Below are 14887 nucleotides of genomic sequence, written 5' to 3'. Positions count from 1 at the left end.
GATGTCACGACGTCGCGTAAAAGTATACCCGAAGGTTATAAAACGATAACAAGACATCTACACGTTTCTGCATGGTGCTACTGGAAAAGGGGTTTGGAGTATCTCGAGATTGAAATAACTGGACGGTTGCGCGCTTCTTGCAGGTATTCCTGAAGTACTACCACGTGGAATACCTTTCTCGACTTTATGAGCAACAAATACGGAAGATAGTGATCGCACAGTCGGCTGTCCGGAGGTGGCTCGCAAAACGCTACGTGCAGAAGAGGAGACTTGCCATTGCACTGGTCGCCCAGCGGTGTAAGTCTTGCCGCAAGGCGCAACATTTTGTTTAGATTGTATATTGCACTGACGTTGTGATAATGCACTTTGCTGGAAGCAACACTGTCAAAGCAATTAATGTTAAGGCCAATTGCGACTAAATTTCGCTTTGGCTAAATTTGTTACCGAGAAGTGTGTATAACTAAAGCAATCTCTTGGCAAAGCCGCAGGGCTGGTAATTGCGTAGTATTCTTATTATAGCAGCCTTTAACAGCACCTAAGCAGACGACGCGCGTACCTTGTGCTTGTCGCTACGATGTAAGTCCCAGCACGCCGCCTCAGATTTTCCAGCGCCCCGCGTGCAGCTGCGGGCACCGCCTTGGATGCGTCGCTTATGACCAGCAGTAATGGCGGCGTTTTTCTCAGTTTTGGTATCAAAAACGGCTATTTTTGCGAGCTTTTCGTGATGCATACATACAGTATTGCAAACATCAAATTTTGCACGGAGGCCTCTTTATATCTACAATGTTCTTAAAGAGACACTAAAGAGAAACCGGAAGTTGAGCTTAAATGGTAGATTATCCTTTCACGATCACAGCCATACCATCCTTACTGCAAACAGATGTTTAATAAGCAAGAAAATAGCGAAAAACTAAGGACAGGTGCTGACGCCCCTTAACATATAGTAGGAAAACGGTACCAATCTGTTATAGAGGCTCCGATAAACATGCGAGCTCAATATTACTGCACTGCATGCAGCAGGGAATTTCTGATCTCGTGTCAAAAGCAGTGAAAATTGCTTGCTCTCGCTTCGGCAATGTTGTCATGCAGCAGCATCGCAAGCAGCTGGATCCACAACATCCACTGGTTGATTTCGTGACAGCGAGAACATTCTCAGTAATACAATTATTGTTCACTTGAGTCAAATAAATGAAAAATATGCATGTCTGCGATCTCAAGAAGACAGAAAAAACCATCGCACATTTGCACTGCCGGTCTAGACACAACAGCTGCGCGTCGCCACCGAGATGAAAAGCGTAGCGTAGATACCGTGGCCGCCACGGGGTGCCGCCACGAGCCGTCTCACGGTAAAGCCACTTTATCTCGCGTTCAATCTTTGGGCGGGGCCGGTGGAGCATTTCTCCCTTGCGCCCCCTTGCCGTCTCCCCTGTGTAGCTTCCAGTGCGCTAGTGGAAATGAAAGGCGCCAGGAAGCCGCTGATCGGTCCGATAACTATTCGAAAAATGTTCGGGGCACGAGATTCACGAGGCGACGTAATTTAATAGTGATGTATTTCAATGATTAGTTAGAAAAGTTTTTCAGTGCCCCTTTAAACTAGGTTTTATACGCAGTATCAAATCTGGTTGCAGATGGCCTTTAACATTCTAATACAAATGGTACTAAGACACAGCCAGCCCATCTACCTACACAGTCTTAACGGACATTTCACTTAACGCTGCAGGTCAAATGAAGATCCAGAAGAACAAGGAGGCGGCGAACCGAAGAAAGGTGGCGCATCACAAGTGTGCCGATCCAAACGGCTCCACTTGGAAGTGCCTCAAGATACTAGACTTTTGTCAGAAGGTACGTGTTTGATGGAGCGCATTTTATTGCGATAGCAATTATATGGACACTCCAGGCGCATTCCTGCCGTGTGATGTTCCATATAAAGTCCAAGAGCGATAACATTGTCGCCGCGCGTCGTATGCTGTATATACGCAAGTGAAAGCGTGCGAGGGTGAGCCGACGAAGGTGGCGCAATCTCGCGCGCGCAAGGGAGCAAAGCGGGAAGAAAGCGCGCCATCTTCCGTCGTACGCAAGGCACCAGGGGGGAGGGGGGGAGTTCTCTTGAAAGCGATTTTCGACGGGGACAAAGTGCGCCGAGCGCTGATAGCTTCGTGTGCGGTGTGTCGCGTTGAAGCGAGAGGCAGCACGAAGGTGACTTCGTTCGCTGCTGCGGCCGCGCTTTCTCACTCCTAGCGTTTTGACAGCGAGTGCGCACGGTCATCAAGTGAGATGTGTTCATGTTTGCTCGTGCGCGCTGACACCACTCTTGTTAATTTAGTTAGTAAGTTAGTTTATACGGCCGATAAAACTACTATCCGTACTTCGTATAGCTGTCTACTAATTTGCTATCGCAACTGATGCTTCGACTTAAAATTTTGTTATGATCAATGGCACTCAAATCAAAAATCTCAATCTGGCCCGCTTCGAACGCTTAGTAGTCTGGTGACGCTATACCTCGGTGCATCTGTTCACCTGGTTGCGTTGTGCGCTCTATCAAGAGTTCAAAGGGTTTAAAATCACACGAAATGCTACAGTGTCAAAATTAAATTCTGGGGTTTTAAGTGCCAGAGCCACGATCTGATTATGGGGTGCGCCGTAGCACGTGAGCGACTGCGGATTAATTTTGACCACCTGGGGTGGTCAAAATTAATAACCTTTTAACGTGCACCTAATTATGTAAGTATACGAGCGTTCTTGAATTTCGCCCCCATCGAACCCGCCACTTCGAGGTCAGCAGCAAAACGCCATAGACACTAAGCCACTGCGCTTGTCACTAATGCATGAGTAATAACGTTTTTACGGTAACATAAGACTTATGCTTAGTGGAAGAGGGCATACAAAGTTGGCGTTCTTGCTCAGAAAGCACAGCGCATGTGTCGTATTTCCGCGTGTATAACCGGCTCCTGCATACAACTAGCATCTCAAGTACAGTGCTGATGACCTGCTGTCTGTCCTCTTCCTTTGTGTTGTGTTCTTGGTTGGCGCCTGAGAAAGCACAATGATTCTGCACCAACTGGCTCAGATTTCAGCTCTTATCCAAGCACCCCAATCCTTGGAAAATAATGAAAAAAAAATGCGTGTATAATTTTCACAAATAACATCCCATATCATAATCGAAACCATAGTTTAAAAATTTCTGCATAGTAATAGGCACATATGTTCCGCCATTAGCGCTCTCACCGGCGCAGTACCGATTTACAACAAAGCAATATCGATTTTACCGTGCAGTGCGGTGTCATGGCAATGCACGCCGCATTTCCACGAAGCCGAACCACAAGGCAAAGTTAGCGCATATGCCGCAAACCCAATTTCTACTTAATCATGGACTTCTAGCCCAATTAATATTTGCGTGACAACACGGCGAATTACAGATGTGCAGAGGTTTTACGGCTTTATGGCTAGGCACGTACAGCTGATCAAGTGTCATTTTCTATCAGTATTCAAAGGGGCATACACATGCTGCTTTTGCAGGTACACCACTGCCCAAGCAGCAGGAATCGCTGTCTAAAGAAGGCGCACCCAAACACCAACATCACACAGCTCATCATGACTTGCCACCAGGTGCCGGGCCTGTCTCCCAGGAATGGTGAAACCATTGTGGTATGCGGTGCTTCTTGTATCGAGTTACGTAGTCACATGCTATAACCCTAGTACAGATCTCAACACTGTGAGCTCCGTACAATTATTCTCAAGGCTTCATCTATGTCCCATAAACCTATTAGCAGTGCCGAGTAGTGACCTGTAAGCCAATGTTTATCGAAGCATGTTTTAATGCATAACCATTAGGCTTCCGTTTAGTTCCTACCGAAGGAAAAAGAAGCAGTCCATCAAAAAATATTTTAGAGCAGCTTACTAAAAAGTGGTCATGCTATTGTTGCCTTCAATGATACAGGACGAGACTCCTGTGCCAAGTGAGCGAAGAATCAATGGTCGCTGCAGAAACCAGGACCACCACCATCAACAAAGGCCACAACCTAAGAAAGCTCTACATCTCAACAACTTTGATCTCTGCACTCACAAGCTCCCTGCAGAAGAAAGGTACAGTAAAAAAAGCCAGCATGTATTGATATCAGCCTTTCGAAGCCAATTCGAATGTGACCAATGCAGCAAAAAACGGGGGGTGACATTCATGTGAAGTTATACCCCGTTTGACATATAACAGGCAATGCTACGAAAGTTAGAGAGACTTCTCTGGCTTTTCACATTCACAACCAAAAAATAGTGTGTCACTTATGAAAGGAACATGGGTATCTTTCATGCAATTCAAGGTAGCATTAAGTCTCATATTTTTTATGTCACGAAATGTTATATTATTACACTGTAGACTTTAACCTATTCAGCACAGAATGAGCAGGGAGGCACATTCCTGTGACTAGTAACAATAGCACACCCCTAGTGCTCGCAGCCAAAGCACAGTATTTCGCAATCTGAAAACACTATCGTGCACAAAAATATGCGATTTGACATAACCTTATGTCCACAAGTTGTAGTTGTAATATCTGAAGTAGTTATTCGGTAGAAAGTGTCACACATCAAAAACAACTGTGCTAGAAAATGCGCGGAGTGAGACTTCTATGACTGCACCACTTGTGTAGCTTCTACTGCGTTGCCTACTAAGTATGAAACAGAATATACTGTAATGTATTACTACGCAATGGCAAAGAAGGTTTTATTACAGCGTAATAGGGTGTGAAACAATGTGGAGTGAAACCGGGACAGGAAAACTTCACATTGTTTCACGTCCTATTGCACAACAATGCACTTCACAGTGTTTCATGGCGTATTAATAACTATTAAGCTCAGCAACAAGTTATAACAGGATCTGTTTTTCACACTTGGCATTTGGCACCGCAGATAACTGCAGTGGCAGTGGCATGTTATTCACACAAAATAGAAGATAAAAGGCATGAATCCAATGCTCATTTACTTGTCTGTCTCTGTGTTGCTGTTTCATGTACACAATGCTTCTTGGTCACATTTATGAAAGTTCCAAAGTGTAATCAGAATACACTGGGATTTCAATGAGAACACAAAGCGATTGCAATCAATATAATACTATAGTCTTTTCATTATGACTCAACGATGGAATGAAATTTTTGGTGGCAACATGAGCATAATTTCAGATATAGTGCTCATGTGCTTAGCTGATGTCCATACTGGCTCATAAACGCTGAGTATATATCCTCAGAACTAATCACCACACACTGCAAAGTGGACATGTTGTTCAGAGCTGACATGAAGGGTAAAGTTTACTTCTAGTTTTTGTAACCAGAAGAAATTTGTGCTCAATGTGGCAAAACACATTCCACTGCCTGCAAGAGGATGCAATCCGTAAAAATAATTAGGAAATGTAAGCAGACTCAGTGTGCCATTCATTGTGAATAGAGATGCCTTGAACAATCTTGAATAAAAATTTAAGGAGGTGCCTGCTCTGGCAATGCCTCACCAGAAAGTGTATACATACATCCAACGGAGTTATTAAAAATGTAAGAGCAGCAGTTGTGAAACAAATGCAAACAAGGGCTTAATATACCAGGTGTTCAAAATTAAGTTTTACGGAAATTTTTTAAATCGCCTGTGGCAGGTAGCACAATTCTTATTGTTCAGCTGGGTTATTCGAAGAGGTGGACATTAGTAGCACGAGAAATCGAAACACATATTCGACTAATTAATAAAATTGACTAATTAACTTGGTTAATTACTTTACAACACATATTGCAATTTACGAATTGTAGCCGGCGAGTTTGCACGACGCATCCACTTGAAATGAATTTCCAGGATGACACCAGCTTCGAGATATTTCCCAAAGTGTGGGACAAATACATGGGTGTTCCAGTTATTTTTGTGCTTCAATGTATAAGACAGCCATTATGGTAAAAAAGTAAGTGGAACAACAGTGCATTTTTACGGCGAGTTTGATGGTGCATATCTCCAAACTGGTGTCATTCTGGAAATTCATTCCAAGTGGATACGCCTGACAAGCTGACCGGCTACAATTCGTAAATTGCAATATGTGGCGTAAAGTAATTAACTAAGAAGTTAATTAGTGAATTTTTTAATTAGTTGAATATGTTTCGATTTTTCGTGCTACTAATGTCCACCTCATCGAATAACCCAGCTCAATTATGAGAATTATGCTACCTGCCACGGGCAATTTATAAAAATTACGTAAAACTTAAAAATGAACACTGTATGTTCATGGTAATCTAAGAAGCAGAAGCTTATGTTTGCATTTGCTTCGAATTGTAGTACAAAACATTAATTTTTCACAAGTGTCTCATAAGTCTCACAGATGAAAGCATTGTCATTCTACAGGAAAATACTGGCCACAGAGGTTCCTGTGAAACCAGCACCAAGGGAGTTGCGCAATGGAGTTAATGGAGTCAATGGGGACCAGAGGAGACACCTTGAGACTGATGCAAGTTCAGGTGAGTTGTCCATGTCTTTTTTAAGTTACAAAGAAATAGAGGCACACAAAGTGGTACTTGCACTACTAGTTGGCAATAAACCTTAATCAACACCAGAAATTACAGGACTACCTGTTCCTTTCAGCTTCTGGAAACTCGAGCAGCCTGAGCAGTGGTCCCAGGCCTACAATTGTTGAAGTTGAATCCTGGTGGCAAGAAGGTTCACTTAAAGAAAACCGCACAATGTGAGCACAGCCAGTAGATAGCACTTCTCTTCGATGCTTCCATTAAAATGCCAGAGTTACAGCAACTTTTCTGTTCTTTACAGTGAACCTACCACTCCGGTTCACTGTGAGATGGCCACACAGCAGGACAGCGACCCAAACCAAGGTCCCTACCAGTTTAAGAAGATCCTGCGAAAACCTCCGCCTTCGCCCAAGCCATCACCGAACAGGCAAACGCCTGGCGTGTTCGATTTTCGCAAGCTATTACGTAAGACAGATAATGCACCTACAGAGACTTTGAAGCGTTGCAAGGGCTTGATATCGTCATCAAATTCAGTCACATGATCCTTACAGCTACAATGGCATCAAGTGTACAAGGTGCAGGATGTCTGGTCCTGCTTCGAGTGAAAGTAGTACAGGACAACTAGTCTCTCCGTTTCCGTCCTTGCAGCTCATTATGCCATGCTGCAATGTGTATGTCATACAGTGCAAGCACACACAGCGAGTCTTATTTCTAGCTCATTCATGTTCAAGGACGCCGTGCCCACTTTGAGCGGAAATCAGGTTTAGCAAAGTAGTATTGTGCTAGAGCAACGACCTGTGTTCTGCAAATTGCCTTTAACCAAATATGCAAATGTGGTACTATACAAACAACGCAGGTGAAGTACAAGAAAAGAACCCCCTAGCCATGACGCCAGCAAATACCAACTGTGATAAAGAAATTGGGGCTTTTATAAAGCTTTTATAAACCTTTTAGTAGCAGTATTATTCTCACACTTATGGTGTCTGCAGTTACACTACCTGTTACAGCTAAAGAAAACACTAGTGGCTATGAAGAACACACTTTGTGTACAGTCGCTGAAAGTGATTTTGTCCACTTACAACGAAGGGCTTGCCGCATTTTAAGCCAGAAAGCAGTCTCAAGAGAATGCCCACATACCGAAAAACAATCGCATATATAGACACACAGAAAGTTAAACAAGGTTTCTCATGAAGAAGAAAGGTATTTATTCAAGACCACACTGCACGCCATGTACGTGCAAGAACGGAATACGTAATAAAGATTCTCAGGGCCCTGAACCTTCATATTCACTCCCTGTAGAGGAGGAAGAGCATATATGCTCTACTGAAGTAAATACTTATGATTTCTAACAATGTGAAATGTGTAAATAAACAATCTGTATAAAAGATGTACAAAGCATTTTTCATCAGAGTGAAACTATACAGTAATAAAAGTGTGATATTTCCTCGCACCATGCATTGTATTCTTTACATTGCCTCTCATGGTGTGCTCACATGTGTTCAGTTTGGCTGCAAGCTGCGTTAAGTGATTATCGCCGTGACACTTGAAACATTGAAGAATGCTCCATGACACGGCTTGCACTCAAAGTAGGTCTTTCCACCAAGTCTTCCATCACAGAATCCCACTGCCAGTGACAGAGAAAGACAAAAAGAACTTGATATTTTAACCTAACTTAGAATGAAGGCTACTGTGGCTACAAAATAATATCAATACTTATAGCATGAGCTGCATTTGATGGATGGCATGCAAATGTCACTAGAGAAAGCTTCAAGTTTTTGTTGACCTTAACTAGCAGATAACTACAAAGTGTTCCAATGCATAGCATCATGTCATTATGCATCTGCCATTGTGAAAGTAATTGATATGATTCATTTGGCATAAAAAAGAGACATCTAAGCTATCACTTAATGAAGCTTAGTTGGCTTGAACCATTATCATATGCAAAGCTGGCTATATAGTATGTATATGCTCTACACTTTTATTCCGCACTAGGTATTGTGTGCGATAGAGCCTTGTTCTCAGTTACCCGATACTAACCAGGGTAAGGCAGGTCAAGACCAAGCCAAATCCAGTGTGGCGCACTGGTGTCGAGGTGGCCAACATAACAAATCTTTCCTAAGAGCTTTCTTCGAATTATCGCTGTGTGGCCTTTGTCAAGAAGGTTGAAGGTAAGAGCCTTCGGCGATGCCTTGGTTCCTTCAAAGGATTTGCAGGCTTCACAAATGCAGCTGTCTAAGGGCACCCAAGGGTTCCCAAACTGATGCAACTGCCGCAGAACCTTTTCAATACAGGGCAAGAAAAGTTATTAGAAACTGATATTTGGATTTACAGCGCTTATAAATTACTTCATATCACACTTAGCAATAAAAGACCCTGTTCACATTAGGAAAAAACAACACTGCTGAGCTATGAGTACTGAATGAGGGATGATCAGGCATTTAAAATTGTTACAAAGAGCTTCATTTGCAGAATAATGTTCGTGCAACACGTGCAAGCGAGCAGCCACTCAACTTAGAAGCAATACAGAGAGCAGCAAGCTTATGGCCACAAATTTCCCTTGGGAAGTTAGATATGGCAAGACAAGCTACAAGCTCCAGCTGGCTTTAAGAACAAGAACTTCTATTTTGCATCTTTTCTTGCCTTTCTCACCACTTGTCACCATCATCATTATTATTGCAGCCGAAATAACTTTGCATATATTTGCAGAATACTTTGCCAGTAAGGATGCTGGGCACTCACCCATTCCGACATACAAAGAAAAAAACACTCCCGTATAAACTGGTACCAAGGAGCTCGTAACTAGATTGCGTTTCAACATGGTTGTCTCACTCACTGGCAAGCAACAAGAAATTGAATGTGTAAACTTAATATTTTAATGCAACACTGAATGAACAGGAGACAGCAAAAAAATATGGAAACTTACATATTGCAATGTAGCCACTCACACATTCCTCAGATATCAAATATGTTGTACAGCAGCAATGGATTGAAAACACTGACACAGTAAGTAATAGAAGTTCCAAGTTGTTTCAGAAGGCCATGGATGTGGCCAATAAGTAGCTCACTGGACATACTTGCCAAAATTTTGCAAGAGGCATAATGAACAAAAGTTGGAGTTAGGCGTCAGCATAGTGGTGCGATGCTTGCGTTTTTCATTGCTTTCACAGTGTGAAAAATGAGCAGCAAAGACTTGCAGTAATCTACCAGAAATTTCATGCTATTGATGCACCAACGTAGTAATAGACATAACACACCAGACTAAGACATGTTCGGACGTCGTACATCAGAGTAATTAATATAATTCGTTATACAAAGCTGAACTACAGCAGTACAAAACGATGAAGCTCAAGAAGAAGAGGGCATACAGACAGCGGTGTGAAAATCACAATAAGTATACAATTAAAAAAAAAAAGCCCGACTCCAGCCAAAACTGAACTAATGACCTTCATGATATACTTGATGTCATTCTTTCCTTTATACAGTAGTTGCCATTGCTGTTGAAACTGAAGCTTTTTCTCTGGCAAACTAGAGCCTCATATTTCTGTTTCTTATACAGTGAGTGCTTATTTTCCAAATAACAATGCAGCTGTAAACATATTTCAGCTGTATCTATTTTCGTTTTTCTTGCACTTCATCTTCTGTGCTGAAATGCATCATGTTTACTTCGTGTCAACTAGCCCAGTCCTGTGCTTTACTCAAGTTATTTATGCCATCAGTGACATATAACTTTCAGAGCTGTTCAATGGTACCTCAATTGTTTATTCTGGGATAGATTCCCGAGCCACCAGTTAACAGAAAAAGGTGATGTGGCACAGATCATTCTTATCAATGTAAAATGATGTAAGATGAGCCACATGTCAGATGTTATAAGGAAGTTGTACAGTTCGAGGCTTCAGTTATGTGCCTAAAAAGGTATCACTCAAGCACATAGCAGTAGTCCAGTGGAGACATTACCTCATTTATTACTGCCAGCTGCATTATAGTAGGCTAGATAGTAACATGCCGATGACAATAAAAGGTTATTTTACTGAGTATCAATAATAAGCAATTTCACTTCTTATGAATGCACAGCTCAGCCCAGCTATTTCTTGCATTTTTGCACTGGTATGCAGTTTGTATGCAGAAAAATTAGTTATTTTAGTCACTTAGCCAAGCAATGCTAGCAAAACTATTGAAGTGATGAGTTACCATGCACTGCCAACCATTTCATTATGCAATAAAATAAATAAATAAAATGCAGCAGCAGCCAAATCCTATTTTATGAACTTCACCATACAAGGACACACACATATACCTTTAAGAGTGAGCAGCATCATTTGTAATCCATTACTTTCATAACTCCCATGTGCAAATGATGGAATGCATTTACTGAAACACTGGTATAAGCATTGATGCTGTCAAGAACGCTCAAGCAGTGGACTGTGGCACAAAGGCAGTATTTGAGCTTACATGCTGAGCCTGAAAGAGAATGCTTGTTTTCCAGGGGCAACCACACAGTCTTGAGAGCAATGCATTGAACCCAAATGTTGCAGTCATTTAACAGATTGTTTTCTCTACGGCACACCACTTACTTGCTCGAGCATGCATGTATATCTGTGCTGTGTACAGAATTCCAGACTTGACAACACTCGTAGGACAGCTGTAATTTCTCAGAGAAATAAACATGCCAGCCACCTACAAAATGGGATTTAGTTATGCCTTACCTTTAGTGTATCAATGCTCCCTTTCTTCTTCTTGTTGACAAGTGATGCCACAATAACACTGCGGTAATTATCCACGTCACTTACAGTTACTGGTTCGAAACTGCTTGTAGATGCATCATGCCCGGTGGCACATGCTGGTCTGTCAAAGAAAAAAAGCAAACGAGGGCTCGTACATATGATGGAGCATGAGATGAAAATAAAAAGTAGACGGAGGTATGTGGGAGCAACTATACGTACTACACAATTAGATCTGTATTTTTGGTCTCTACCTTATGCAACAGTAAAAGTGGGCTCTCAAAAAGCTAAGCAGGTCCCAGTGAACTAAACCATTAGGTAATGAATAAACTTACCCTGCGTCATGTTGCGGCAAATGTGCATTCTGGCCTACATCATCAACTTCATCATCACCTGCGGGCAGCGAAAGCATTGCCTTGCAGTTCTTCAGTTCACGACCCAGGTTTTCATTTTCGTGTGCGAGCCTAGAACCATGTAATTACAGGTGAAGACGTTACTTAGTCGCCACCAAAACGCGTGTACGCGTGTCCGTTGCGCACGTGCATGCACAGAAAATGTGAATTCTTAGAATTTCGTTACCTATCCTGTTGTTCCAGTATTGCGGCAACGTTGGTACAAAGGGGCACGATGCCAGCTCTCGAATGCTTCAGAACGAAGGCCACAGCGTCCGCAGCCCACCGGCTGGGTGGACTCGCCGATCTAGTACCCGGACTGTCTGCCATTGCGCCGGCGGGAATACTGTTCGGTAATTGCGAGATCTAAACGTAAATAAGGCCAGAGCCTCACTGGAAAGCAACGCTAACTTATGATATATCTATTAGAACCGGGGATACTTGCTCACAACACGCGATACGCGATCACGAGGCCTTATGGAGGACGGAATTTCATCACGACAGTGTTGCCTGCGTTGTCATCTGCTAAGCCAATGCCTCCTTTAAAATTTTTAAAGGAGGCATTGGGGCTAAGCCATTCGCCAAGCATTATCTCACATTTCTATTCGCTTCGTCAGGGCCAAGGTGTAAGATATATACTCTTTAGGTGAGGAGACTCGCGAGACGCGATCGACCAGATTAAGTAGCAAAGGCGCGCGCCGATCGGCCCGGTGATGGCAGCTGATAACCTACAACACATACCTATCGGCGGTAAGACGCAACTTCAACACACAAAACTTCTTATTGGTTTAATCTCTCGTTGGTATAGCAACCGGCGCTTCGTGGGAAATCCGAAATGTGACGCGCGTAAGTAGGTCACCGGGGATAGGGGAGAACCTAGGGGAGAGGGCATGCGCGCGTTCCTTGTCCGCGCAAGCTCTCGCCTGCGTTCTAACCGAAGTTGCGTCGTTCCGCCGATAGGTATTCGCTGCCGTCACCGGCCCGATAGACGCGCGCCCTTGCTACTTTATCTGGTCGATCGCGTCTATACTCGCGGACAACTTTCTGTGGCAATGAAGGGAAAACCATAGAGTAATATACAAGGATGGGAAAGCTACGGGCGCGTGGCTGCTGCACATGTGTTACCGCGCCAAGTAGTTCGGTAGCGTTTGACAGTATTTTTGGTTGCTCGGCACAGACGTTGAATCGACGCAGCTTCCACGTGAGACGGTGTCGCGTTTGCTCAGACGCGGAAGGGAAAAGCCGCAATATAAGCAAGCTTTTACACTCAGTGGTGTGTTCTGTCTTATTTAATTGTTGCTAATAAGGTGCTTAAGTTTTCTCTTCCCCAGCCTACACTAACACGGATTTAAACGCGGGACTCTTTTCAGAAGCGCTCTGACTTGTGCGCGCTTTGTCTCCGTAGCTTTCCCTTCATTGCCACAGAAAGTTGTCCGCGAGTATAGCAAGCAAGCCGAGAAGTGTCCCCACCTAAAGAGTATATATCGTATATATCCTACACCGTGGTCAGGACTCACACCACGCGGCGATATCGACGCTGTCCAGACGCCACGGAGTCCCGTAAGCTATCTTTCTACAGACTCGCCGGAACAGTTTCGACGTCCGTTTGCGCCAGATACAGACCCATGATCGTCCGTATATTCATCGAGCAGCCGTGGTAAAGCATCACTGCTTGCTAAGAACTTATTTTGCAGCAGAACTGATAGTTGGGCGAGTTGGTACGAATTCATTGTGTGCGCAAAAAGATTACACTATGAACTTATTTTGATTCGCGGTGTGCATCAGTTCCGTACTTTATTTTCGACACCACCCGAGATTACCGCTGCGCATTCCTGCCACATTTACAGCTCCGACGAACGTGAAATGGGATGCCGAAAAGTACAAGGTTGTGACTGGTGTTGCAGAAGTCGCGGTAGCGCTGAACTTAGCGTGACAAATTGGCGGTTGGACGTGATTATATTTATTTCATCGTTTTAGAGCGCCGCTCTTAGGCGCGCGTTCCTGCGGCGAGCGTCGGAGTTGTCCCTCAGCGTAACCGAGCGAACGAGCACAGCGAAAGATGAAAGCGAACGCGGAGCGCAGTTTAAGAAAAGCGTAGTGCCACGCAAGACGGGCGACGACCGCTACGAAGTGGCGCATCTGCGGTAGCGGCGGCGCCGGCGGAGCGGGGGAAAGCAAAAAAAGGAATCGCCTTCTCGCATAGCGTACGCTGCAAGTGTTTCCCGGTAAAGATTACGGTTGCATAAGCCCGGCAACTGTGTGGCCGGTCTTCTGCCGGTCGGTGCGGCCGGCGATGGGTGCGATGCAGCAATATATCGCGAAATGAAAACACGTATACAACTGCGCTCAAATTTCGCATTACGGAGTATCGTCATCGTCGGTGAATTTTTTCTACATTTTTTTTTTATTGCGATAGCAATTATATGGATACTTCAACCGGATTTCTGCCGTCGCCGTGAGGTTCCCTATAGATAAAATCTTCGCCGCGCGCCGTATGCCCGAGCGGAAGCGTGCGGGGACGCGCGCTATCACGGAGAGCGAACGCACTCAATCTCCCACGCGCAAGCAAGGAATCAGGAAGCCAGCGCCGGAGGGAGCGGGGGGGGGGGGGGGGGGGGGCGAACTTCTACTCTGCCAACAACCGCGCTCGTCGCTCATCCGCACCGTCTCTTATCTCCACACGGCTGTGGCCTTTATGCGCCGTGCATTCGCCGCTCAGTTTCCGTTGAAGCGATAGACCGCACGTACCTTCGCCCGCGGCGGCGTATGCTTGCTGCCAGCGTTTTGACAGTCGTTGTCTGCAGTCATTCAGTGTGATCTATTCGTGTTTGTTTGTGCGCGCTCACACCGCGCTTGTTCATTCAGTTAGTAATAGTCGGGTCACATTTTCCAACGCAAGCTACACATGCAATGCTGCCCGGATCGGCAGTGCAGCGCTACAGGTGTGTCCCTTCGCACGCGCTGCCCACGGGAAGCGCTTCTCATCAACACCACCGTTTCACACGCGCCTTCTCGTGGTCATCGAGTCTCTCTTCATGTCGGTCTACTTACGCCGCAGCACACCTGCTTACTTAATCAGCTCATGTTTACAACAATTCATAGTGCTACCAAAGCCGCTCACCTTACTTCGTATGACATTGCTGTGTTGCTATCGCATTCATTGCTTCGCCCTTAGGGCGAAACTATGACATTTTTTTACTTGTAACAACGTGTCACTATTTGGTATTATTGGCGGCGCCGGCTCGGGACGTATTATGCGACGATCACTTTTGGCGATATTATCCATGTGCACTGGCCA

At 44.4% G+C, this 14887-nt stretch overlaps 2 protein-coding genes across 4 annotated transcripts in view; one reads left to right on the top strand and one right to left on the bottom strand.

Moving 5' to 3' along the window:
• LOC119442382 (myosin-IIIb) overlaps nucleotides 1–7930 on the top strand; it is a 149081-nt gene extending 141151 nt beyond the window's left edge. For all 3 annotated transcript variants that reach the window (XM_049662111.1, XM_037707241.2, XM_037707240.2), the window contains exons 28-34: nucleotides 144–297; nucleotides 1721–1842; nucleotides 3517–3645; nucleotides 3938–4083; nucleotides 6361–6473; nucleotides 6598–6697; nucleotides 6781–7930. In XM_049662111.1, coding sequence (XP_049518068.1) covers nucleotides 144–297; nucleotides 1721–1842; nucleotides 3517–3645; nucleotides 3938–4083; nucleotides 6361–6473; nucleotides 6598–6697; nucleotides 6781–7021 — 1005 coding nt within the window. In that variant the 3' untranslated portion in view covers nucleotides 7022–7930. The remainder of the gene's footprint in view (nucleotides 1–143; nucleotides 298–1720; nucleotides 1843–3516; nucleotides 3646–3937; nucleotides 4084–6360; nucleotides 6474–6597; nucleotides 6698–6780) is intronic.
• On the bottom strand, nucleotides 7661–12192 carry LOC119442384 (uncharacterized). The gene is made up of 5 exons (XM_037707243.2): nucleotides 11777–12192; nucleotides 11533–11661; nucleotides 11183–11321; nucleotides 8517–8757; nucleotides 7661–8103 (listed from the first exon to the last, which is right to left on the bottom strand). The coding sequence occupies exons 1-5, from the start codon at nucleotides 11917–11919 to the stop codon at nucleotides 8000–8002; spliced, it is 756 nt and encodes a 251-aa protein (XP_037563171.1). The 5' UTR covers nucleotides 11920–12192; the 3' UTR covers nucleotides 7661–7999.
• Between the last annotated feature and the right edge of the window lie 2695 nt (nucleotides 12193–14887).

This window comes from Dermacentor silvarum, chromosome 2 (assembly GCF_013339745.2).
Source record: "Dermacentor silvarum isolate Dsil-2018 chromosome 2, BIME_Dsil_1.4, whole genome shotgun sequence".
Classification (NCBI taxonomy): domain Eukaryota; kingdom Metazoa; phylum Arthropoda; class Arachnida; order Ixodida; family Ixodidae; genus Dermacentor; species Dermacentor silvarum.
The sequence above is the reverse complement of the archived record's forward strand: the minus strand, read 5'-3'. Positions and strand labels throughout refer to the sequence as shown.